Consider the following 25987-nt stretch of genomic DNA (forward strand, 5'->3'; position numbering starts at 1 on the left):
CACGGGCGGGACAAGACGAGATGCTATATCTGGTATGGGCGTACGCGCGCCTAACCCCCGTGCCCCCGCAGCGACCGACGCGACGCGACGCGCGAAGGCCCCGCGCGCGCGCGGTGCGGCGTACACACGAACCTGCAGCCTGCAGGCTATCTTTCCCGTGCGCACTCCGGGCCGCGCGGTGACAGGAGATCGGCAGATCGCACTCTGTGGGCGAATACAATTCTCACCCCCGACCCACGTACGCGCGGGCGCCGGGCGGGGCGTCCCGTGCCCACCAGGGCAAGCCGGGGCCGCGACGGCCGCGTGTCCCGGTACCGCGTGCGGGAGGCTGTACTCTACCATGTGATGAGACCGATTTTGTCACGGCGCATGCAACTGGATGGCCACGCCATGTTTTTCTTTGGACTTTTTATTAATCTCTATATCTACACAGGGTATAAAAAAACACAATGCACAGTTTTTAAACTCTAAACCTCCTACATTAGTGACTTGCTCCCTCTGTCCCAAAAAGACTGAATTCTTCGGTTTTCGTGTCCAACGTTTGACCGTCCATCTTATATGAAATTTTTTATGATTAGTATTTTTATTATTGTTAGATGATAAAACATGAATAATACTTTATGCATGACTTATCTTTTTAAATTTTTTCATAATTTTTTCAAATAAGACGAACGGTCAAACGTTAGACACGGAAACCCATGAATTGAGTTTCTTTTGGGACGGAGGGAGTAGCTTCCAACTTCATTAGTGACTTATCTTTTTGTCGCAGCACGAGAGCGCGGAAGGGGATAATCGGAACTAGTATGTGCTATCCGCCGCTGCACCATCTTCACCTCTGCGGATCGCAACCACCATCTGGTGCTAAACTTTTGTGTATGTTGTTCGTTGTAACTTTTCGAATCCCCTTGCGTCGCCGTCGGCCGTCGCATTCTGCATGCCTCTAATGCGTCGTGATGCTGCTATGCCGCACTACAACCGTCTTCCGCAAATCGTCGAACTTCCCGTTGGCCGACGCGGCCTAGTGTCGCGAAGCCATCCAGCACAACACGCTATGCTTGACCGCCGTCCACACCTATCTAAAATCAGACCTTAGGATCGATGCTCGCTTGGTAATTACCACCTCTAGGATGATGCCACGACATAAATCTTACTCCCTCTGTTTTTATCTATAAGCATTTGTACGTCATTTAGGAGAATTGAGGTTCACGAAAAAAATATAGATTTATAGCGTGTCATTAAGTGAGAGTTGATCGAAAATGGGAGAATTAATGCTTGGTGTAAGATAACGAACAATTTGAATACTCATATAGTATTTGGGACAAGAGGGAGAGAGAGTAGACCGGAAGGGATAGAGATTCGAATGGAACACGGACTCCCAATGGAACACGCAGTAACCTTTCTCAAAAAAGGCAAAATAATCTCATTGCAGCCGTACGTGTACAGGTGAGTTGTACGAGTTGCCAGTACCAGCTTGCGAACTGATGGATTAATTCATGGGAAACAAAAGGGCCGCGGGGCGATGCATGCACGACGTACAAAACGCATCGCTAGCATGGTACAAACTCCACTTGTTGCTATGGCGCTATGGCTTGCATGCAGTAATATTCTGTTGCCACTTGGAGAATAGATTCGAGCACACACGGCCTCATCCGGTATGTCGTTGAAACTCGAAAGCAACGTAACCTGGCCCGTGATTACTGGCTCTCGTGTCGTCCAGGTCAAATGACGGTGGTCGATCGGTCGTCCATAGTCTATGCAGCTATGCTGACTACCTACTTATAATTAGCTGGTACGTATCTACTCCCTCCGTCCCATAATATAAGGGATTTTAAGTTTTTGCTTATACTGTTTAACCACTCATCTTATTAAAAAAATTTGTGCAAATATAAAAAATAAAAAGTTATGCTTAAAGTACTTTGGATAATAAAGTAAGTCATAAAAAAATAAGTAATAATTTCATTTTTTTTAATAAGATGAGTGGTCAAATGATGCAAGTAAAACCTCAAAATTCCATATTATAGTACATAGGGAGTACTCCAATTAACTAGTCTTCCCTGTCTCTCGTCTCTCATGATACAAGCTACAGAGAGATCTATGGGCTTGTTTGATTTAGTCCAATCTATGCCTAACCAAATCTTTGATAACTTCATTACTAATATATTTTATGGATGTTTGATTTGATATCAAATTTATAAATTGTACTCTAATAAATTTGATAGTATCAATACTTCTCTAGTTTTTTAACACTACCGATATTTTGATGTGATATAAATTGGTTTCAAACCAAATAAACCTTATTAGCAACTACAGTAGTATGCTAGCTAATGGCACAAGTCCCGATATACCCGATCAGTCGAAGTCAGGCTCTCATTCATCAGTTCCGTTTTTTCTGGTCCGTTCGTTCAGGCAAAGTTTGTCCTAGGAAAAGATCAAGAACACGAGTGAGAGAGGGAGGCACGGGCCCCTACCTGCCGCCAGTGGTGATTCCCATCGATCCCAAATCACATCGAGAGATGCTCGGATGGCCCGGATTCGCCGGATCCGTGAATCCATACACGGAAGATTACTTGAATTCATCGACGACAGAGTGACCTCATTCATTTTTGCGAACACAGAGTGACCTCATTCAGAAGACGAGATCCAATAACATAAAGATTACCAACCGATCGACGTGCACATTTCGAAAGTATAGGTAAAAGCCATATATAATACAGGTACTCTCTCCGTCCCATAATATAAGAGATTTTAAGTTTTTCTTCCAATGTTTGACCACTCGTCTTATTTAAAAAATTTTAAAATTATTATCTATTTTATTTGAGACTTACTTTATTATCTACAGTACTTTAATCACAACTTTTTGTTTTTTATATTTGCAAAAAAAATTAAATAAAACGAGTGGTCAAACGTTATAAGCAAAAATTCAAAATCCCTTATATTGTGGGACGAAGGGAGTACTACACATTCTTGGTTAAGTTGCTTATACTCCCTCCGTCCCAAAATAAGTACAGTTTTGCACTATTCACGTTCAACGTTTGACCGTTCGTCTTATTTGAATTTTTTTTATGATTAGTATTTTTATTGCTATTAGATGATAAAATATAAATAGTACCTATATGTGTGACTAAATATTTTTAAATATTTTATAAATTTTTTAAATAAGACGAACGGTCAAACGTTGGGCACAGATATCCACGACTGCGCACTTATTTTGGGACGGAGGTAGCACACACAGATAGGTACACTCGTATGGCGCAGTAAGCATCATTAGCTACTACTGCACCTGCCGACCGCCCAGCCGGTAAAAACCATGCTACAAAAGGGGCGGCAGCGTCGACAGGAGCAGCACATAAATCACATATGCATGCGGCAAGCTATTTTACACAACATGCACAACGCTGCACTGAACTGCACTCCACTGCTCTGCTGCAGAAAACCCCAGGACAGAGGAGTACTGCTGCACTACTGCACAGCAGAGGCATGCAGGAGGAGGCAGCTCGCCAGTGCCAGTTTTGGGCTGGCCAAGCAAGCCAAGGCAACGGCGGCCTTTAGTTACCAGAAATGGGTTAAAAGTAACACAACACAAGGATAGATCGATCGATCGATCTCGATCATATTCACAGCTACCAGTACCACGGAGCTAACTACACTAGTACAGTAACACTTCACAGTTGTTCACAGTCGTCGGGTTGATCGATTTATTTCTTCGTCGCGGCCTCATCGTTGGCAGCGGCGTGCTGCAGCTCGTAGGGGCCGAGGCGGTTGTCGCCGAGGCGCGTCTTGTAGGCGGCCTTCTTGTACTCCCCCCAGGTGAACTCCCTGTACAGGCTCTGCTCCCCCTCCCGCATCACCTGCTCCAGCGGCGCGATCCGCTGCGACGCCGCTGGCCCGCCGAAGTAGATCACCGACAGCCTCGACTCCTCCCCCTCCGGCGCCAACACCCTGTGCTTCACGCTCCTGAACCTCCCATTCGTCAACACCTACACGTACACACATACGTTAATAATAAACATGATAGTAAAAACAAGGCATAGAGCAATAATAATTTCAACTAAGGGTTTGTTCACTTTGCTACCATTTTCAACCTTACCTTTTTTTTACAAAGTTATAAAAAAATAGCTACATTTAGCTTGTTACCAAATTTTAGTAAGTACATATGAAATCTTGCTAAAATTTGATAATCTTTCCAAAATTTTAGTAAACTTATCAAAATTTGGTAATACCAAAACTTGGTAAGGTTGAAAATAGTAGCAAAGTGAATAAGCCCTAATACTACTGGAAAATACATCTTCTCCCGGTTCGTAACCTCTATAGTTCCGGGTTGTAAACCGGTAAAGAAATATGGAACTAAATATCGAAAAGTATCTTGGGCTTTTTAAACCGAAAATTTTTTTTAGTCCCGGTTCTTATTTAAACCAGAGAACTATTGTCTATTGTAGATTTTAAGAACTCAGTAAAGATGTGGGTAGTGTAGTACGTACTTGGAGGGAGTCGCCGACGTTGACGAAGAAGGAATCGGGGTCGGGGGGCACGGGGACCCAGCGGGCAGGGGAGGAGTAGTCTCCGCGGAGGAGGATCTGGAGGCCCGCGGTGCAGTTGGACCTGAGCACGGAGATGATCTGTGGGTCCGTGTGCTCCCCGAAGCCCGTCACGCCGCACTCGTCCCGGTCGCGGCCCGGCGGGAGGAGGCACGGCGGGTAGTGGTTCACCCGCAGCATCTCGTCGCTGCCCTCGCACCCCACCACCATCCGCCGCAGCACGCACCTCCCCTCCTCCGACGCCCCCAGCCCCAGCCCCTCCGCCATCAGCTCCATCACCCTGCACCCCACCCCCCTCACCGCCCCCGTGTACGCCTCCACCGCCGCCCTCAGCGCCGCCGGCAGCGCCGCGCCGCCGGACGAGGCGGCGCCGGCCGAGAGGAGGAGGTACTCCAGCCACCCCACGTCGCCGTTCGACCCGATGCTCTTGCTGCCGTAGCCGAGGGGCCGGGCGGGGCCGGACATGTCGAGCTTCTCCTGGTGCGGGAGCGCGAAGAACGCCATGGCGCTCGACTCCAACGCGTCGGCGAGCCCCGCGGGGACGCCGTGGTTGGTCGCCTTGAAGAACCCCAGGGTGCGGCACGCGTCGGCCACCGCCGCCGCCGCGCCCGGTGCCGACAGGTCGATGCACGGGATGACAGCTTGCGGCCCGGCATTGGCGCCCTTGGGGCACCTCACCAGCGGGATGTGCTCGATGGAGCTCGGCGCCGTGATCGCCACCATGGCGCGTGATCAGATCAAAAACCACCTAATTAAGCTTCTTCTTTTTGTTGTGTACCAACAGAGTGAGGAAACAGAGCAAGAACAGGGGAGGTGTTGCTGCCTCTGCTGCTGCACGTTTGCACTTGTGTTCTGCTCGTCAGATGGCCTCGTATATATAGGCAGCCAGAACTAACATTGCATGCTTTGCTGCTTTAGTGCAAAGCATAATGAACCTAGCTAGCTCGGAGTAGCAACATTCAAAGTGACATATTAGATGCAGTGAAAGGTAAATTAAGATGCTATTAGTCTGTTCGTTTCACAATACTTTATTAGACAATACGTTTTATTTTTTTTCTGCTGACTATTTATTTTTAGCAATAAGTTTATAAAAATATATGCCGTATTTTAAAATGTGTCGTATGGTAAAAACGCAAACATCATATTCATCTATTCTACTCCCTCCGTTTCACAATATAAATCATTATAACATTTCTCACATTCATATTGATGTCAATGAATCTAGATTAACATTAATATAAATGTGAGAAATGCTAGAATAACTTATATTGTGAAACGGAGGAAGTATTGTAAATCAATTACATGTTGATAATAATGATCAAAGTTAAAACACTACTAGCAGTCAACACTGACTACTACTCCCTCTGTATATAACATAAGGGATTTTGACATTTTACTTACACCGTTTGACCATTCATCTTATTAAAAAATTATGTAAATATAAAAAACGAAAAGTTGTGCTTAAATTACTTTGGATAATAAAGTAAGTAAAAAAATAATAATTTCAAAATTTTTAAAATAAGACGAATAGTTAAACAGTGCAAGTAAAATATTAAAATCCAGGACGGAGGGAGTACTAAGAAAGAAACAGAATGAGTAGTAACCATCGTTTACAAGACTACGACCTCGATGATCACTAGTCTAGAGTCTAGACTAGGGAAGGCAAGCTAAGTATGCAAGGCAACCACTGGAGTCCACCACATCTCTCGTAGTCTCAGTAGCTTGGAGCATTGGACCACCACACGCTGATTAGGACTCTGCGTGTCATTGTGTTGTGTTCTATGGAATGGATTATTACTTTCTTGGTCCATTCTAATCTGTGGTCGAGTGAATGGCATGAGTTAGCATGCATCCATCTTTTGGAATCCTAATTAACAATGTGTGACTTTGTTTGCATGTTATTTGAGAGTACAGATTACAGTGCTATTGTTCGTAGATATTCCTGTATCAAATTAAGTCTTCTACATGTATAAAGAAAGGCTAACAAACAGTACAATTGAGAAGTTCCCTGTATTTACCAATGATTTTGTTTCTCCCTTTATTAATTTTTCGTTCTTTTCCGGCCCTGGAATTTGTGATAGGAAAGGGGTATTATTATGCAGCTAACTTCTGGTTCTGGACCATACAATTTAGGGATGTAGACACCGGGCAACATATCCTCACGTTTTGTATTCAAGGGCGCACATGTTTTTTTTCTAAGCATATGTTTATATATGCTCCTCTGCTACCTAGATAATAGTTTATGCGTATGGTTTGGAATTCAGCTTATCTTTCGATAAGAATGTTTGACGCCTCGACCCTTGATCCAAAGGATACGAACATATTTAATTAGTAGTTAGTTTAGCACCGACCCTTACCGAATCCATGGTGAAATACCACGGGCTAAAATCCACAGCACAAAAGCTTCCAAGTCATCCTACAATAAGGTTCGATCTTGGAATGGCCGAAGGTTACTTTCAAGATTCCAGACTTGGTTAGCCTTGCTGACGTGATCTTATAAAATTTAAACGATAGATCCAAACAAACGCAGACGTTTCATCGCAACAAAACCAATGTGCTACAGCCTCCGCAAGCTGATTTGCGGGCATATGCAGCGGTATTGCGTTTATGCCTCCATTCGAACGGAGGCATTCTTAGAATTATTCTCAGAGAATAGGACTACACATTCTACCGAAATCCTGTTGGAATTAATTGGACTTTGTCCATTTAATTCTAGTAAATCCAAAAACTTGTAATTAATGCTAAGTAGAATAAATATTAGTACTCAATTAAAATGGGTTGTAAATTATATGCATATGTTGACAAGCAGAGTATGGCGGTGAACTTATAGCGACTGTTCACTACTGGCAACGTTTGAGGACAGTTAAGCCTCCCGGTTCGAAAGAACTGCGCGCATCTGAGCACATACACAGGTAGATAGACGATCAAGTTTTCCCGTTGCTATTAGTGATTACCAGTTCAGAATACCTACGGGCACGGGTTTTCTGTACGAGCATCCGGAACTCCGTTCTCATAAGTAATTGCATGGGTAAGCTATTACCATTTCGGAAGACCTGTGCGTATGGGTTTTCTATACGAGCATTCTGAACTCCATCCTCCTAAGGGTCTGCACAGGTAAACGGACGATCAAGTTCTGAGTTCTGAGAGCGCTTCTCTGCGTGACTGCTATCTGCTCCTTTTCTTCCCGCTGTTCTGGATGGAAGGGGCTGCATCAATTTGTTCTCATGTTCTTCCTAGTCTGCTCACGTTTGACTACACCAACAACTGCCCATGACGACTGAGCAAAACACTGGAAACGGATCTATTGCTCCGGCCAATAGTCGTTTCAGGTATTATCCTAATCTAGTGCTTATTTCTTTTGTGTTGAACATATTAGTAGATGTGGTCTTTACTATTAGCATGTTTATGTTTAACACAAATATTAGATCACTCATGCAAATAATTGTGTCACGATTATTCTACTATTTTTTTTATTAAATTATGAATTTTGACTAGATTTTCATCAAATCCTAGGTTCTGAAGGAGTCCTGAAATTTGAGGAAATAACTTTGAAACTAACTCATTGTTATCTTGCGTGCATGATGTGGAATGACCATTCTTGCCTCTCGCTGCTATTCAGGAATGTGTATATATAACGACAGCTGCTATATCAGTCACTATACTTTACATAGTCGAATCACTATTTAGCAAAGGTTAATTGATCTTTTTTTCTCTGAATCATTATTACCTTCACTGGCAACATTATTCTCATTTAAATCCAATAAAACAGTTTTCATTACACGTCGTTGCCTCCTAATCAGTCCGTTTTCCTGTTTCCTGTTGTTGTCCCCGTCCTCTCCTATGGTGACTGGTGAGCATGTTCTAAACTGTTAATGGAGATATCGATTATTTACGCCATGCTTCTCTTAAGTACAATCTCTTCAGAAGCTTTTTATATCAACTTTAATTAGATGATTTTTTTTCAGAGCATTTATGATATTTAATTCATTTACATGAGTTTATCTGTCCATAATCTATTTAATCATCCAATTAGAATGCTCCTAGTGCTGCAGTGACCTGAGTTGTATCACAAGGTCTTGAGTTCAAATCTCCATATGAGCGAATTTTAGATTGGGTTGTTTACGGGGCTAAGTTCCCTATTTTAATAACCGTATACATCCAGTTAGATGTAGAGGCTGGGTACAAAATACCATTCTCTAAAAGATTAGAATGCGTCCGATGGTGTTACTGCCTCAAGAAATGGTTCCTCTAAACCATGACAGGATATTGCTCTTGCTTATTTATTGAACTAGTTGATACTCCCCGCTTTGTTGCGGTATATATATGTGAATGAATGCATGTTATACATTATAAAAATGATAGATGTATATGTTTAGATAATATGAAAATAAACCATGACATGATATTGCTCTTGCTTATTTATTGAACTAGTTGATACTCCCCGCTTTGTTGCGGTACATATATGTGAACGAATGCATGCTATACATTATAAAAATGATAGATGTATATGTTTAGATAATATAAAAATAATGACTTGACATTTTTTGCATATTGTATTCTAAAAATACAACAAAATTGTAAATAATATGTCATGTTTGCATTATATTTAAAATACACGCTTACATGTGATTTAAAATATTTTATATAATAATTGCTAGTAGGTGATAATATGGTACACTTGCATATTGAGCTTTAGAAGTTAGTAGGCATCAACTATATAGAGAATATAGATTTAATTCCAAGTCCAGCTACACAAGTATGAGGATGATAAGGAAACATACAACTTGGATGTCAAAATCTAAAGAGGATGGTCATAAAATTTCCACTATTTATGGATGGAGATTTAGACAAACAATTGCTTTCTAAATAATGTCTTTTCATCTGGATTTTGTTGTTTTTTTAACCCTTGTTATTATTTGAGATGATTAGTGCATTTGTTATATCTTCTATCGAAGTAAAGACCTAAATTTTTTATCATCTTAAAAAAATATATAAGCGTGTTCCTTTGCCTGTAATTTATCCAATCATCCGGTTGGAACGTGCCCTAAAATGGTGTTACTTTCTCCACAAACCTCTTCACAAATGTTTCCACAGATCGCTTTGGTGACCTTGCAAAAAAGACGCGAATATTAGCGAATGATTTAATATCAAATAATTAGAAGATGTGAGGCTGAAAACCAGATTGTCTAGCTCACCACCTTGTGGAGCTAGCCGGAAGACCCTGGATGTTTCTCAGTAATGACCTAGCTTGCTTTAATTGCTAAAATGGTACTCCCTCCTTTCCAAATTGATCAACATATAATGGAATTCAAAATTTCTTAAATTGATCAAAATATAACTGTATGGACATGGATTTGATTAGAGTACAATTAATACGGCATAAGAAAATGTGTATATACTAAGGTGTAATTGTTATGGTGTTTTAATCGATGAATACATTGTGAGAGAATATATACATGATGTCTTGATTAATGTGATTTAAATTATCTTTAGTTTTAGTGCATAAACATATATGATGATCGAAGGATGGAGTACGTGCTTCTATCCTCACCCATTAATGTGCCTTATTTGGGCCCGGGATAGATGCCGATATGGTAGAGGAGGCTTATCTTGTCAAGCCTTATCGAAGAGTGATCAGATGAACAGCCATGTGGTTTCATCAAATTGATCATATCTCAAACCAAAGTAGTCGGACAAATAGCAAATGAGAACCGCAGAAAGCTAAAAACGACGTGTGCTTGTGTGTGTTGCTCGTTTTAATTTTCTGAACATGACACGACGTGGCCTATATTGCGTCCTCGCTCAAGCTAGCTACAATCAGGGGGCGTGCCTACACTATACTATCCGGTGTCATAAGACACCGGGTAGATTATTCAAATCCTATATAAATTACACTATATTAATTAATATATTAGTCAATAATTAGATAATTAATATGTATTGGAACTCCGGTAATTTTTGTTCTGGGTTCGCCACTGGCTACAATCTACTGCCGTGCTCGGTACAAACTGTCCCCATGCAACATTGAAACTAACCACTTGTAGTAGCGATTCGTTTGGCAGCACATGTTGCACTTCACATCACAGAATGGCCATATACTATGAACGTCGATGACAAACGCACCTGCCTCTGCGGGATGCACACAATGATCCGGTGGTCCGGCGATGCATCCTCCTAGTTTTTTGCAGGCCACCGAGAAACTTGGTGTACCGTGCACGAAACTCTCAGCACAGACCAAAGTTACATCAAGTTAGCTAGAGCTAGAAAACTCAAGTATATGTACAGAAGTTAACGTTCTTAATTTTGTACAGACAAAATCATGATACGCAAAGTTAATTGTGTCGGAGGATGAACTCCTCTAGCGGGAAATGTGCGGTCCCCTTTGTCAGTTTGGCCGGGGGCAGCTGATAAACACAGATGAGTCGTAGAAATGGAAGTGGAAGAACCTCTCAAAAGAGCAAATAACACTTACTTATATGTAAATCTCCCAACTTTTAGACACGCTAGGATACATGCATTGATTGTGTGGATACACCATCAACTAAGGCGCGTTTTAAAGTGCTTTAAAATGGATGATTAGGTGCATAAAAAAAGAAACATGATTAACATATGTTTATTTGAGTATTGGTTATTACAAACTTAAAAATGAATTTATTTGATTTGGAATGAAACACACCGTTTAACAATTAAAAAAAGTCAGCTAATAGAAATCGATAACATTATCTGAAAACAGAAATACCAAGCTGAAGAAACGTACGCCCTAAGAAATGTATGTCTCTGTTGGCGAGAATGAATTCTTCGTCAAGTCGGATAGTGTGGATTGGACACACTTGGACGAATACGGGTAACGTACGTTCACAAGGGATAAGCCAGGGACCAGCAGCCGCGCAGTTGTAAACACTAAACAGCGTTCGCCGAATGATGCACACTACTAGCATAATCCCCACAGATCAGAACAGAACATATATCGGCTTAGACTCCAAGTTGTTCCAATCATCAGTATCATTGAGCTAGCTAGCCCCGTTGAGTTGGCGTCAGTAGCGGCGCCAAACAGGGACGGATCAAGATGAGGGTATCGATCAACCAGCCGATTGGGAGGCCGGCCGTAATTCTGTCTCCAAAACCAGTTGGTAGTGCAGTGCATGCACACGTCGTCCAGAGAGGCGCGTCCCGTGACAGCGCCCTCCCCCCCGCGCGCGCCGCGCGCACAGCGCGTCGTACGCGCATCATCTCTCCCTCCCGTACGTTACGTGGCGAAACACCTCGAAACACATGCACTCCTCGAACCCATCGAACGCGCGAGGCACAGCACGTCGCGCGCGCACGCTACTCTCTTCCCTCTCTTCCCCGCGGCCGTGATCGCCTTGGTCCCCCACGCGTGGCGTACGTACGTACGTCGGCGGCGCGCAGGTCGATCGGCATGGCCACCACCCCACCGATCGAGTCGCTACTACGCATGGTCGCCTATCATTTCCGTCTCAAAAGTTTCACATGCGTGTGCAATAATCCGTGAACAAAAAGATGCACTGAATGAGGGTGAAAATGGCCACGGAAATTCCTGATCGATCGAGCGCTGTTTCTATGTAAGGGTATCGTTTTCGACCATACTATTTTTGACTATTTTTAAATGTTGTTTTTTCACAATTCTTTCTACATCATATTAATGTGGTCAATTACCGACCGATCGAAGATCGTTTTTGAAGAAATGCTACCGATTCCGATCGTTTCCGACCGTTTTTCACCCCCTTTCTGAATCTGATGGGAAGGCACTAATCGATGGAGCGAGCAAACACGCACGTGTACTGTAGTTACATGCACTCAGATCGAGCTCTCTTTGGATGGGGAAGTAGGGAGCAGGGGTAGTCCGGTTGGTGGTGTGTTCCATCGCACCAGTAGCGACGATGGTGATCACTCGGCGAGGAGAGGAGTCGTAGAGATCGGATAATGTACCAGGCGCCCCGGACGGTGTGTCACGCATGTCCATCGTGCCTGGCCGGCGGCCGGCAGCTAAGCTTGCTGCCTCTAGCGCTAGCTACCATAGCTACTAGTGCTTCCACTGATGCGGCCATCCACCGCTTCTATACACAACATCGCCCTCGGTATAATTACATCCCACCACGACGCACATATGTCTCCATCCATCGGCGCGGCGGCCACTGCACCAGCCATCGTTTCGCCTACCGTCTGATATGATTATAAACCGTAAGATATTTTATATGTAAAACTCTTGTATAAATATATTTACGATTTAAAAACCAATACTAAAAATAAACCAGGATAACAATTTTGTTTTACTTTTTTTTCTTTCTCTGACATAAGCCGGTCTGACTGAATTGCATTGTGTATAAAAAGAAAATTCTTCTCTCTACGACATTGGTGTACATTTTTTTTGCGTGATTGTGAAAAAAAAAAGATAAGCTGAAGAGCAAAACGACGAAGCTATTGGGGGATCCAACATCCAGAAGTCGATTAATCTAAGAAGCTTCCACCGGTACAACGTCAGGGAGATCGTACGTTTGTGGTGCATGCACTCACTCACAGTCGCATACAGGCGAGCATCTATGTCTGCCCCCTAGTTAATTACATGTACATACACCGATACACGGCGACCGAGAAGTGTAGGATAATGGAGCAGCAGCATGCAGCAGCTGAGCGAAGGTACGTCGCTTTCGCTATCTCGAACTCTTCTTAGCTCTGTTCACGTGCGCCGCACGCTGCTTGGATTGGGGTGTCCCAATGGAGCGCCTCCACGCGGGCTACATGTCGAGGGCGCCACTGACGACCCGATCACGACGCCACGCGTACCGCAGCAGATACCACTGATCCATCGATCGTATCCTCGCCCTTACATTCCATCATCAGCGATGGATGATATATGCTCTGAATCGAAACCAAATTAAGATTGAGACAGAGAAACCGCTGCCATCGCCCATCGATGAGATATTTAGGTTCCGACATTTTAGTACGTACAGAGGTGTCGATGCAATGATCTTTATATTTTATACTACTTTTAAAAAAGCAGCAAACTCTGGAAGCCTTTGTTTTCTTGATAGTGTGCAGCTCAAACCGAAATTACGTTCCCCGTTTCTTCAGGGGACGCCGACGGATTGACGAGACAATGAGCTTAGGGCCTTTTCATTTTGGGCTAAGTTTTTAATAATTTTCCTGTTTCTCGATAGCATATTTCTCAAACTGATAAACTATGCATTTATAAAATAATGTGTATATAAACTTTTTTACAAAATACAATAAATATAATTTTAAATTTACAATAATTAATACTAAATTAATTATACACTAATAACTTATCTCAATTCTCGATTAGTTACAGCCTTACCATTACCAGCTTCTATACCAGAGTGTTTTTATACATTTTTCTCGGCAACGGGCTGTCACACCAGTATTGGACCATCCCTACGCAATGGGCTAAGCGATGCCTAACATTCTTTCTCAGCCCATTCAAAACCAGCCCTTTTCTCGCGGGGCCTAATTAGCCGGCCTTTCAGTCGCCCAGCCCAACGTAAATCAAGAGCTCCTGCTAGCCCCGAGACTCGTCGTCCAACCCAGCCGACACTCACCGAACCCACCTCCACCTCCGCGTGACGACGCAAAGCAAAAGCTTTCCGCCGGAGCACGAGCGTAGCAGGGGAGGCGGCCGGCAGTGCGCGCCCATGCATCCCATGCCCCATCTAACGTACGTACGTGTAACCCCATTTCTGAACCTGGCTGCTCATCTCAGTCATCACCGTGCGCCGCCCAACGTGTACAGCTTTATAAACAAACCGAACAGAGCTGAGATTGCCTAGCGACCAACCGGCTTTTGTGTGGGCGAGTTGCCGGCCATCTTATCGCCGGCCGCCGCCGGTGGATTGGATTGGATGGATGATGGTTCGATGCATGTAACAACAGAGAAAATTAAAGGAACAGATTACAACTGATTTGACCTGAGAGCATTAGCTTAGTTATCAGCAGCCAACCACTGGTCTCACGCCTCTCTCTTTCTCTCTATATATAAACCTGCCATCTTCGTAGCATTGCACACTACTGCATCTACAGCATTTCATTGGCACGTTCGATCGATATTGTTGGAGCAGTTTAGTTGCATTGAGCTCTTGGTTTTTCCTAGGCATGGCGAAGGCGAAGGTTAGCGTGCTGGTTGCTGGTGTGACGACGCTGATGTGCATAATCCTGCTGATTCTCTCGTACTCCGCGGTGACGGCAGAGGCCGGACGGCAATGGGAAGGGAGGGAGCCTACGGTGGCGGCGAGGGGGCGTTTCAGGAAGTTAATGCGAGAGGAGACGACGCTGGACGACGGCGGCGCCGCCATTGGTGAGTCTAAGAGGCGGAGCCCCGGCGGTCCAGACCCTCAGCATCACTGAGTAGGGATATGATCGACGATCATCTGTGTGACTGTGTGTTGCCTGCAGTGTCTACTGACGATACATCAACAAATATGTCTGTACCAATTCCTATAGCTGTTTTTTTTTCCTTCATGCATGTTTTACTTGTAGTGTATACTGTACATGTATGCACAGTTATATATATATGCCCACCATCGCGCGCGTATTTGCAAAGATCCTGAAGATTGAGAGTGTGTGTTCATTTGCTTGTCTGAATAAGACTGAATTCCCACCTCATCATTTGGCTTATATTTATTATAAGCGAAACAACTTATTTAGTAAAAAAAATATAAATAAAACTTGTTATATACGAAATCATATGCTGGAAAATAAACTACGATAAAAACTTTCTCATACATCAACTCTAAAATCAAAATTAAGTTTGAAAATTTAAATTTTCGCTTGAAGGCTAACAATGGGGTTCGATTTTTTTTTTCATTTTTGTTGAGATGAAAAGAGAGTTCTGTTTTCTTTTTCATATATATTTGTGTAACTTTTACAGAAAAGTCAATTTATAACACAAGTCCATGTGTACCTAAACCCCTTGTTGTCGGATTTGCTTTTAGATTAATACATATGGCACAAATTTAATAAGGCCAAATATTATATTCCTCTTTTATTTTGCGAAACATGATATAGACACAATCGCTCATATACACATGGACATGGACATGTACTAAATAGCACGAATATTATGTAGACGTTCATATTCCTCTTTTCAATATAGCACAAATCTAAATAGCATCTAAGCGAATGTGTATTTGTGTTCTAAAATCTTCTTTCTCTTTTTACTGTTATTATAAGGTATTGCTCGCTCTGTTTTTAGTGGATGATATCATTAACTTGTGATATCATATTTGACCATTTGTTTTATTTAAAAAAATATTTTAGTATTTTTTATTTTTTATGACTTGTTTTATCATTAAATAAACTTTAAGCTGACTTTTATTTTTTGAATATTTACACTTGAATAAGACGAATACGAATAGTCAAATGTTATACTATATTACTTAAATAGATGTCATATTATTGAAGTATATTACATACTAGATATGAGTATTAAATTTTTGTTCATCACAACCTAACCATTAAAAAAATTATTAGTGATCAAAGTTGCAACTGTAACCATCAGTGATGACAAATATAATGGAACGGAAGACTTCTTTTTCTTTTTTGCCAAAATCTCTGTATGGGAAGGCCCCCACAGTGTAAAATTTATTAATATGAAAAAAGGTATAATTTCATACCTGGATTTTACTGATAGAGATTATTTCACTACTATCTTAATTTTTTTTTGTTTGGCCTTAATTTCAAGACGAGTAGACATGCACCGGATTGTTCTCCTGTATGAATGCCTTCTCTCTAACAAATTAATGCCTAAGGTGGTCATCATTCCATGACTAAGCACCGAGTAAACAAAATGTCATTTTGTAACTATAATTTTGTCTATCAGAGATCGTACTAACTAGATTTTATTCAGAAAAGTTCCAGTTAGGATACTTATAATTATTTAAGTGACGCTAATCCCACTAGCCAAAAGAGGGCAAGCAACTCACTTGAAAACCGAAGAAAATGCATTTTATATTTATTTATCACTTCAGCGTCCAGTCACCATTCCCACAAAATCGTACAACAGCCTAGGGTCTAACCCAAGATAAATCACGAAACTGAAAAGATCAATGCCACTTCTGCACCCCGCTTAAGTAAAAGGTAGATCTGATCTTTTCTTTCGAACTTTACACGTCAATAAGGCATAGCTGATCTTGCCATTTTTTATTTTTCAAAAATAATACGAGAAGAACTCAGACAATATTCTTGATATATTCAGCCTAATATTGGCTGTGTTCGAAAGAGCTAGTAGTGGCAACGTTGTAGCCACACCAAGAGGACCTACCAAGCAAATTTGTACTAAAACAGCTGCAGCATTGCAGCTGTACAACCACCATCTAGCTGAACTGAACAGACCCATTAACAAGTGGGAGAAATAGCGGCCAATACGGTCTACAAAATTTCTCTCTATAGACAATTTGGTATATCATTTGGTCTAATATTAACGAATCATTAAAATTTATCATCTGGTCCAATATTATCCATGGGCCTATATATCCAAATCATCGTGGGGATATGCCATATTATCTTCCCATACAAAATCTATGTGAAATATCCGATTTACCTTTATCTGCTATATGTTGGTCTCTATGGTTGAGTAGTAATAATATGGTTTCTATAATATATATTATGCCACATGACAGGTTTTAAAAGCAGTCTTAAGGCTGAACCAGTCTTAAGCAAAACTAATCATCAAGCAAAACTTAAGGGACTGGATCAGTCTCCTCTATCATTTCGAAAAAAAAACAAGATTTGGTGTGAGACACGTGCCTCCAAACACACTTTTTATGAAGAAGTTGTGAGTGTGTGGATTGAACATCGGAACTCGGGATTGAAACCACATACCAGTTGCCATTACACTATCAAGTGCATCTTTTCAAACACAATGATCTTTGTGTGAAATGGTTAAATAGCTGAAAATCTGTTAGAATTATTTAAGGGCACAGATGAAATTAAGCATTACAAAACTAAAAAAAAATGGATATAAAATAGTATTTAAAAATCATATTAGATAGTTTTTACCAAACTCACAAAATTTTTAGATGGTCGAGAAACATACATGTAAACCTATTGTTCCGTACCTATAGCTATTACAGTACCAGGCATATCTAGTGGCTAGTAATAACCAACTGCAAAAATAAGTAAAAAGTTGTTTATAGAAAATACTAACAGTTGTATACTCACTCAGTTTTGAAATATATGTAATTATGTGTGTGTTTAAAATGCATCCGGAAGTATAAGGATGTTAAGATGCATTTGGAAATCGCGTAGAAATGCTTATATTTACAACAGATATAATATAATTTATTTGTTAAAAAAAGTTACATGGATTCTTTTGGCGAAAACAAATATTACATGGATAATATTTGTACCAATCAATAACAGGAGTATATATTGGTGGTATAATGGCACAAGTGATCAGCAAATATGAAGTTATGAACCGTTGAAAGGAAAAATTTTCGCCGGGCCCTGCTAGAACTGAAAACGATGGACGTATACACCAAAACAAAACACTTTTGACCGTCGTCGTCGGCAACCAAGATGTGTACAGAAAATATGTGCGTAAGTGACACACCAAAAATTGTCTGCCATCATTAGTTATTAATTTCCACTTTATCTTCGATCATGTGCGGCGCCACGACCAGAAACCGTATGCAAATAAAGCATTATTAAAATTCATGTTTGATAAGCGCATCAGATCGCGTTGGCCATTAGCCAAGTGGTTTGCGCTTAATCAGTTTATGCACATTTGTTTATCAACTGTCCAACTGCTACTGGGAAAGCAAGTGCATAGCATGTCATATCTGAATGTTAGGTCTAACTTAACTCCCTCTTCTGCGTGTACGCTTTTTAAACTATTAAATGGTGTGTTTTTTTAAAAAAATTATATAGTACAGTTGCTTTAAAAAAACCATATTAATCTATTTTTTTAAAAAAATAATACTTAATTAATCATGCGCTAATGAGTCATTCCGTTTTAGTGCGTGAGGTATGAGTTTCCAACAACAAACAACGTAATCGGACTAACTCTAATGGTCCGTCCGTTTGAACAACTCGGTGAGGTTTTGCTCGGTATGGAAAACAAAATCAGTCTAATTCTAATAGTCCGTCCGTTTAAACAACTCGATGAGATTTTGCTCGGTATGGAAAAAGAGTATTAGCAGGTGACTAATTAACTATTATAAACTTAAAAATCAATTATTTTATATTTTTAAGAAACTTTTATATATAAAGTTTTTATGAAACCTTCTATTTAACCGTTTAAGAAACGTGCCTATAGATAATGAGGAAGTTGCTCACCCGAATTGCTGAATCAAATTCAATTTATATCTAGTTTCAAATAGATTATTGACTGAATTGTTATAGTAGGTTGTTAACACGATTATAGATATCAATTAAATATTTTGACAAACAAATTTAATAGTAGTTAACTTAGAATAAGGGAAGTAAATTAATACATCAGAAGATTAGAGTCGTGGAACAAATTAATAGTCTACGATAATTATCCAATGAAGTAGCATGATCTAGTGCATTGAACCGGCCGGCCATGTGACTAGTGTTGACAGAAGCAAAATAACATTTAAAGAAGTGAGTTAGTTAATTGGTCTAAATGGCAGCAATGTTTGCTAGTAGCTAGCTGTTTGTCGGCAAAAAAAAAAAAAAAAAGAAGAAGAAGAAAAAGGTGATGGGTATGATGGCTAGAGAAAGTAAGTTTGGATTAGTTAATTATCCCAATATGCAGATTATCCTAGCTATTGGATATGGTATTTCTTCCCACTCTCGGCAATGCATGCTGACTAAGTTGTTCGATGAACTACTAGTAGTGTCTAGTGATACTACAATATATACACACTAGCTCTCTTGATATCCAGTGAACTGTTAGGGAGATAAAAAGTTGTGATTCTTTTTCACCTCTTTGATATATAACACATGTAATTCTTGTATTGATGTTGATCAGTTGATGATCCTTGGATGTGACCAGAAAAGCCTTTTGCCCTCAGCATCCACAAGTAATTAACGTACGTGCTTATCCATATACGCAGAGGTGTGATCGATCGAACCAATCCGATCGAGCCCAACCCAATTAAACGGCTGTCTGCGTGCTGATAGCCCATTGCTAAGCTTAGGTCTAAAAGACAAACTTGTGCACGAAAAACAGTTGCAAGAAACATGTACCATTTCAGCAGAATGATCGTGCCGTTGTCTAGCTCTGTTTTTATCCATTTGCTCCGTGACGACGTGACGTTGTTGCCTGTCGCTCTTGCAGACACAGATCATATATATCGGCAGTAAAAAAGTACGTAGCAAAACGCTCGACGTCTGTGTAAAATCACCCCCTGTAATTGACGATTCAGGAGTCGACAAGAGGCTCGAATTGCAGATACGGTGGTCGATCAATTAAGCTAGGAGGATAGCTAGTGCCTAAGCGGCAAAAATCCACCGTGCAATTCAGGATATATATTGGTTAAGAGTAATATAGTTGACTAAGTGGCTGGGGCTGTATGCCAAGATAGATTTTAGATAGAGATGAAAAACCTTTTAAGATTAAGGCCCGGGTCGATTTGACATGTAACGAAGGTGCGCGATAGCACAACCCCTAAAAATTTGGAGCCTTAAAATTTCCATGTTTTACTTCAAAACAATGTATCTCGTTCTACTGATTTGGCTAGAATGAGTTTATTTTCTGTTTAAGTAAAGAAATCGAATAAATTGCATCAGGACCCATTTGTTGTTGCTGGAACCTCATTTTGTGTTAGCAGCGGTCCCTAACAATTTAGGTACGGCCCTGGGCTCTAGTCCTGGCTCATATACACTCTGATTTTCTCTCTTTTTAATAAAGTAAGTATAATTTTCTCTGCACTAACTAAGAATACACGTATATCGCGGTGTGGTTGTATTTTCTTTTTCTGGTATGTGCTCTTCCATGACTATAGATTGTATTTTTCTCCTGCTTTATAAATACATGAAACTCGCACTATCTTGTGCGGTTCGTTTTAAAAAAAAATACACATATATAACTATATACACCTCTGTATTTTAATAAATCGTGCTATTGACTTTTTGTCACGTGTTTGACGATTCGTCCTATTATAAAAAGGTTACGTAATTATAATTTATTTTGTTGTGAGTTATTTTATTACTTAAAATAATTTAAATACGATTTATATCTTATACATCTGCATGAAAATTTTGAATAAGATAAATAATCAAACATGTGTTTAAAAGTTAATAGTATTATCTATTAAAAAATAGAGGGAGTATATATTTCTGGACAGCAAAATTTGAAACATAGTACGTGGATATACGTGGTCATACACCCACATCTGAACCTGTTATGTTTTTGCATGTACGTACTGTGAACTTGTGATGAGGCGTGATCAGCTGCCTCACTCGCGCTCTCTATATAAGCTAGCCGATCAGGGAGTACGTGAACGCCATCAGCAAGCGATCAAACACTGATCGAACCCCAGTAGCTGAAGCTAACGACGATCGAGAAGAAGAAGATCGACGACGATGAGGCCTCGTGTTGTCCAGGTATGGTGCCTCATTGTGCTCGCCATGATCGTCGTCTTCGCGGCGACGCCGGCAATGGCGGCCCGCGACGGCCGCCGGCTTCACCCGCCGGCGCCGGCGGCTCGCGGCGGCGGGGCGTGGAACAGGGTGAGTGTGACGGCGGAGATCGTCGGCGGCGGCGGCAAGTGGGAAGTCCCCGGCGGACCTGACCCGCAGCACCACCACTAATCTGATGATATAATCGTTTTCGGGTGAGGATTTTCTATCATAATATAACTATCATTATTGTTACCGACACGTCGTCAGTGTCTATAATAATAGTGCTATTATGATAGAGGATGTAACTCACGGTGACGTCGACTTAGTTTGGTTTGGTCAGACTCAGACTGCATGAGTGCATGAACGAATAATAAATCGGCAATGTTTGGAGAATCCATGCATATGCTGCAGGAATAATGCATGGAGAATCTTTATGTAATCCCTTGTGGTTTCCTATGTGCTTTGTGATCATTATTTTACTTCCTGGGTGATGTCGTTCCTTGTTAGTGCTTTTAAACTGAAGTGCAAACGGTTGGTGTTTGTTAGTGTCCTTTTTTGTGAACTGAGTTAGCCCTACGTTAATTGACAACTGAAGATACAAAGGCAAGCTTTGAAGCTTAGCCAAATAATCGATGAGAAATATAACAATAACGATGGAGAAGCGCTAACATTAACAGCTTAATTAACAAGAACAAACTCGAAACGAACTGTATGGCCTGGTAATTACAGTAAATACAAGTAGGTGCACTGCCATTTCAGTAAATGGAGATGCGCTATGTTCCTTCAACGTTGTAAGAAAGAAGTGCAACGCTATGCACACTCAAAACAGTAATTCCACTTTCAAACAGCTTCTAATTTACAAACTCAAATTAACCTCATGTGCTCTTCAGAAAGGCTATACTAGAACACGAACAGTCGAATCAAACATGTAACCACACAACGTACAAAATCGATCATTTTCATGCTACAGGATGTTCCTTGCACGCATCAATGCTTCTATTTTCTCAACATCTTCAGGCGCATCCACACCATGGGCATCATGATCAACTTTGATTACCTGTTATCAACGAGGATAATGAAAATTCAATTCAGCAGTATAAGGCATAAGCTAGCAAACGCGACATTTGTATACACCATATAAAGGCTTACGATACTGAACAATGAATAGCATGCACTGATGCCTACCATCACAAATTTGTCTTTGACCCATACAAGTTCACCATCTTGGCATTATAACGAACATAAGATGTGGGTTGTGGTATGATTGATAAATGTTACTTGTTCTAAAACAGGAATTTCCAACAATAACACGCAGATGACCTAATTTTTCCAGGAGTCATAGCAAAACAGCATAGCAATAACAAATACAATTTCTATCTGGCTTACCTTCATCCTGTATCCATTTTCAAGAACTTTAAGTTGCTCGAGATCCTCTTCTAGCTGTAATGGAGTTGGTGGAAGCTCTGGATAGATCTTCAAAAACTTGGAATCAAAGCCCTTCATGAAAAAAAGGCACACTATGAAGAGTAGGCACTACAGGCTACAGGAGTATCCAAAAGAAAATAACACAAAGCTGAGAATGAAGTATGAGTTGATAAATACCGCAATGCCCAGATGAAGAAGATACGGAAACTGAGGATTGACTTTCCCTGATCTGAAATGTTCAAAATTGCAAGTGACAATTTGATCGATTTAATAGCATCATCTATTAAAAAACGGAGGTAGTATCTCACTTATTAAATGGAATCAGCCCTCTTGAGAAGTATATTGCATAACCCTGGTTATCTAAAACACACTTCACTCGATTTGTATCAGATGCATCTTCAGGTTTCAGTGCAGTGACAGCTGTGCTAAAGACTGCATCAGGAGCTCGCTGCAAGCCAAATTGAAGGACATCACTAGAGCAAGTAAATTACGTGAATTAAAAGGAGATGCAAAAGGTAAAAGATAAATAGGAGTGCAACATCAAGTGCACTCTGTATTCTCCAATGAAGAATTTAAAACTTTCAATGTATTCAAGTCTAAGCTTGCTTATGATAAAATAAAAGCCCTAGTTCAAAAAAATATCTAATAAAAATTTGTTTATTTGATGGGAACTGCAAAAACTAGCAAGATATAGTTTACATAAGTAACAACCTGTAGTGCCATAACTACACCATCTATTATCTCTGGTTCGATAAGAGGCTCGTCTCCTTGAATATTGACAACAATATCATAATGCTTGTTTAGCTTTTGAAGAGCCTCACAGCAACGCTCAGATCCTAAATGAAGCATATGCCAACGAAAAACATGTAGGGGTTAATCAAGTAATCATGGAAAGGGCAAATAATGACAAAACAACATAAGCTGTACCATTTCTGCATGATTCTGATGTCATTATTACATCAGCTCCGAATCCTCTACAACATTCAGCTATTCTTTCATCGTCCGTTGCCACGACTATGACACAGAGAAAATGGTGAGAATGGCTGAGTGGACTGGCAGTATCAAAACGATTAGCATGTGCAATGCAGATTCAAAAACACCTACCACTAATATCACGAAAGAAAAGTTATAAACAACAATTACTTGTACAAATGGTGTCACAAAAGAGAGATAGGCCACAAGTCAAAATATACGATGTTACTAAACATAATGTTTTGAGCAGAAACAGGAAAAGATTAAATATAAGATTTATGAGCTTGGACTTACCAACATGGTCCAAAGAGGAGGCTAACTTAACTCTTTCCCATGTTCTCTGTAAAAGTGTAAGGTAAAAGTTTCAGGACTAACTAGATCTGCTTAGGACAAAAAAAAATCCCAACATGAGGAACTACACAGATTATTCAACAAACCAACTTGCAAGATATCATATCAACGTTATCCAATAGGCAATAGCGCATTCTATATGTCAATCACATAGAAGATAACTTGAAGTAGCATAATCCCTCATCAGACAGCTCTGGTCTGTGGCACTAACCTCGGTGCTCAAAGTAATATTAATAATACAACAAAATTGCATTCACTTTAAAGGACTCCTTAAAGTCCTTAGGGTAAATTAGGCATCCCCACCTAATTTGCCGTAGTTATGAAGTAAAGAGATGTTACAATGTGAATTCTGGACGAAACGCAAAATGAGAACCCTCATTCCACAGCTCGAAACAACCAAGAAACTGCGACATGGTATAACAACATCTAACATGTAGAAGAATATCGAAGGTCTTGACGCGTACGACCATGTCGCACGTAACGAAACGAGCAATTCCCAATAATGGAATCCAACTGAAAGCTCAGCAAGTCACTGCTGCTGCTGCTACTGCCTACTACTGTAGTGAAATTGCATCCTGATGAAGAGGACGCCACAGGCACAGCAGCAGCAGCAGCAAATCGCAACGAGAAAACACGAATGGAACTCATCTCGCGGGTTTTCATCACCGATTCCATTTCCTCGCTTGAATTCCTCAGCACAAGCTTTCCACTCGCACTCTCAGATCCAGTCTCAACACGCGAAGCAAAAGCGCAAATCAAGCGGGTGGCGTAGGCGGTAGGACGGGAGTCGGGACCTACCTGTATCATGGGCTTGCCGAGGATGGGGGCGAGCGGCTTCCCCTCGAAGCGGGAGGAGGCGAAGCGCGCCGGTATGATGCCCACCGCGCGGCCGCGGAACCTGCCCGGCCGCCTGTACAAGTAGGCCGCGGCCGCCGCAGCCGCCGCCGCCGCGCCGAGGGCCAGCCCGTGGAAGATCAACGCGCGCCCCCCCAACCCCGGCGCCGGCGAGGATTCCGACGACGGCGGGCAGATCGGCATCTCCGCCGGCTTCTTCGCACGGCGGCGCCGCTGATCCCCACTGCGACTGCGACTGCGACCGCCACGTGCCACCGACGCGATGCTGGTGAGCGGCGAGTTTGATGCGCCGCCGAAGCAGCCAGGCCCAACCTAGCCTGGCCCGTCTACTTCCCTGGGCCTAGCCCAAATGCCACGGATGCAACGAGGAAGTAGCAAGTCTATATTTTCTCCCTATGTCTTACCCTCGATTGAATTGCATCCCTCGACCGTAACTTCCAAAGCCGGTGCAAAATTGCTCCTCCAAATGAGGAATCAAAACTGAGGAAAAAAAATAGTAGCTCAGTTCACCCGATTTTCTTGTTCTTGATTCACACCGAGACTGAAGTGAACCACTGTTGAAACTCAAAATCTCGTTAAATTTGTGCATTTCTAAAGAAAACGTGAGACTTGAAACAGAGTTGACGACGTCAGCATTTTCTTTGCATTACTTAACTTGCAGGGAAATGCATATCAAGTGATCTCTCGTCTCATCGACAATGTCAACAATTATTGTCAACAAAGTAGCGCTTGATTAAGCACGGAATTGACTTATTGCAGATGGGGCATGATGAGATCGTACGCGTGAAACATATACTTCCTAGGCTACACGTCGTTGGCTCGTAGCACGCAGTGTACATAAATACACCATCTGGTCCATGCGGGACGAACTAACTCTTCGTATGCTTCACGTGTGCATTTCATAGCTCTTGCTGTCTATTCCAAGACATGAATGGACAAAAGCTACCGCTAATTATCCACACGCCTAATTAAACACACGCCGTGTGTACGAGGATTACGTGCTAATTGCACAACTCCTCGACCATTTCCCTCGGCCACTTCTACGAAAAAAACTCGAGCTACCTTCAACGAAGGGCACCTGAACTGAAACCGACCGACGCAATCACAAACGCACACACAAAGCATTACTCAATTCCTACGAACTGAATGCAAATGCACAAGGGAATGAATGAATGATATTACGAATCAGTTGCTTCTGAGAGTTTCTGAAAACGAATTGATCGAGCTGGATTCGAATCCTGTCATTTCAATTCCGTGTCATTTTCCGGCGTTTTGGACGGGTGCGG

At 41.5% G+C, this 25987-nt stretch overlaps 2 protein-coding genes across 2 annotated transcripts; both read right to left on the bottom strand.

Moving 5' to 3' along the window:
- Positions 1-3220: 3220 nt before the first annotated feature.
- On the bottom strand, positions 3221-5368 carry LOC127772872 (gibberellin 2-beta-dioxygenase 3-like). The gene is made up of 2 exons (XM_052298857.1): positions 4479-5368; positions 3221-3977 (listed from the first exon to the last, which is right to left on the bottom strand). Exons 1-2 carry the CDS (start codon positions 5256-5258, stop codon positions 3696-3698), a joined length of 1062 nt encoding a protein of 353 aa, XP_052154817.1. The 5' UTR covers positions 5259-5368; the 3' UTR covers positions 3221-3695.
- Positions 5369-21780: 16412 nt separating this feature from the next.
- On the bottom strand, positions 21781-24959 carry LOC127775222 (3-deoxy-manno-octulosonate cytidylyltransferase). The gene is made up of 8 exons (XM_052301553.1): positions 24645-24959; positions 23790-23835; positions 23451-23537; positions 23235-23359; positions 22832-22971; positions 22701-22752; positions 22485-22595; positions 21781-22155 (listed from the first exon to the last, which is right to left on the bottom strand). The coding sequence occupies exons 1-8, from the start codon at positions 24882-24884 to the stop codon at positions 22063-22065; spliced, it is 894 nt and encodes a 297-aa protein (XP_052157513.1). The 5' UTR covers positions 24885-24959; the 3' UTR covers positions 21781-22062.
- Between the last annotated feature and the right edge of the window lie 1028 nt (positions 24960-25987).

The sequence above is a fragment of the Oryza glaberrima genome, chromosome 5 (genome assembly GCF_000147395.1).
Source record: "Oryza glaberrima chromosome 5, OglaRS2, whole genome shotgun sequence".
In the NCBI taxonomy this organism is placed as follows: domain Eukaryota; kingdom Viridiplantae; phylum Streptophyta; class Magnoliopsida; order Poales; family Poaceae; genus Oryza; species Oryza glaberrima.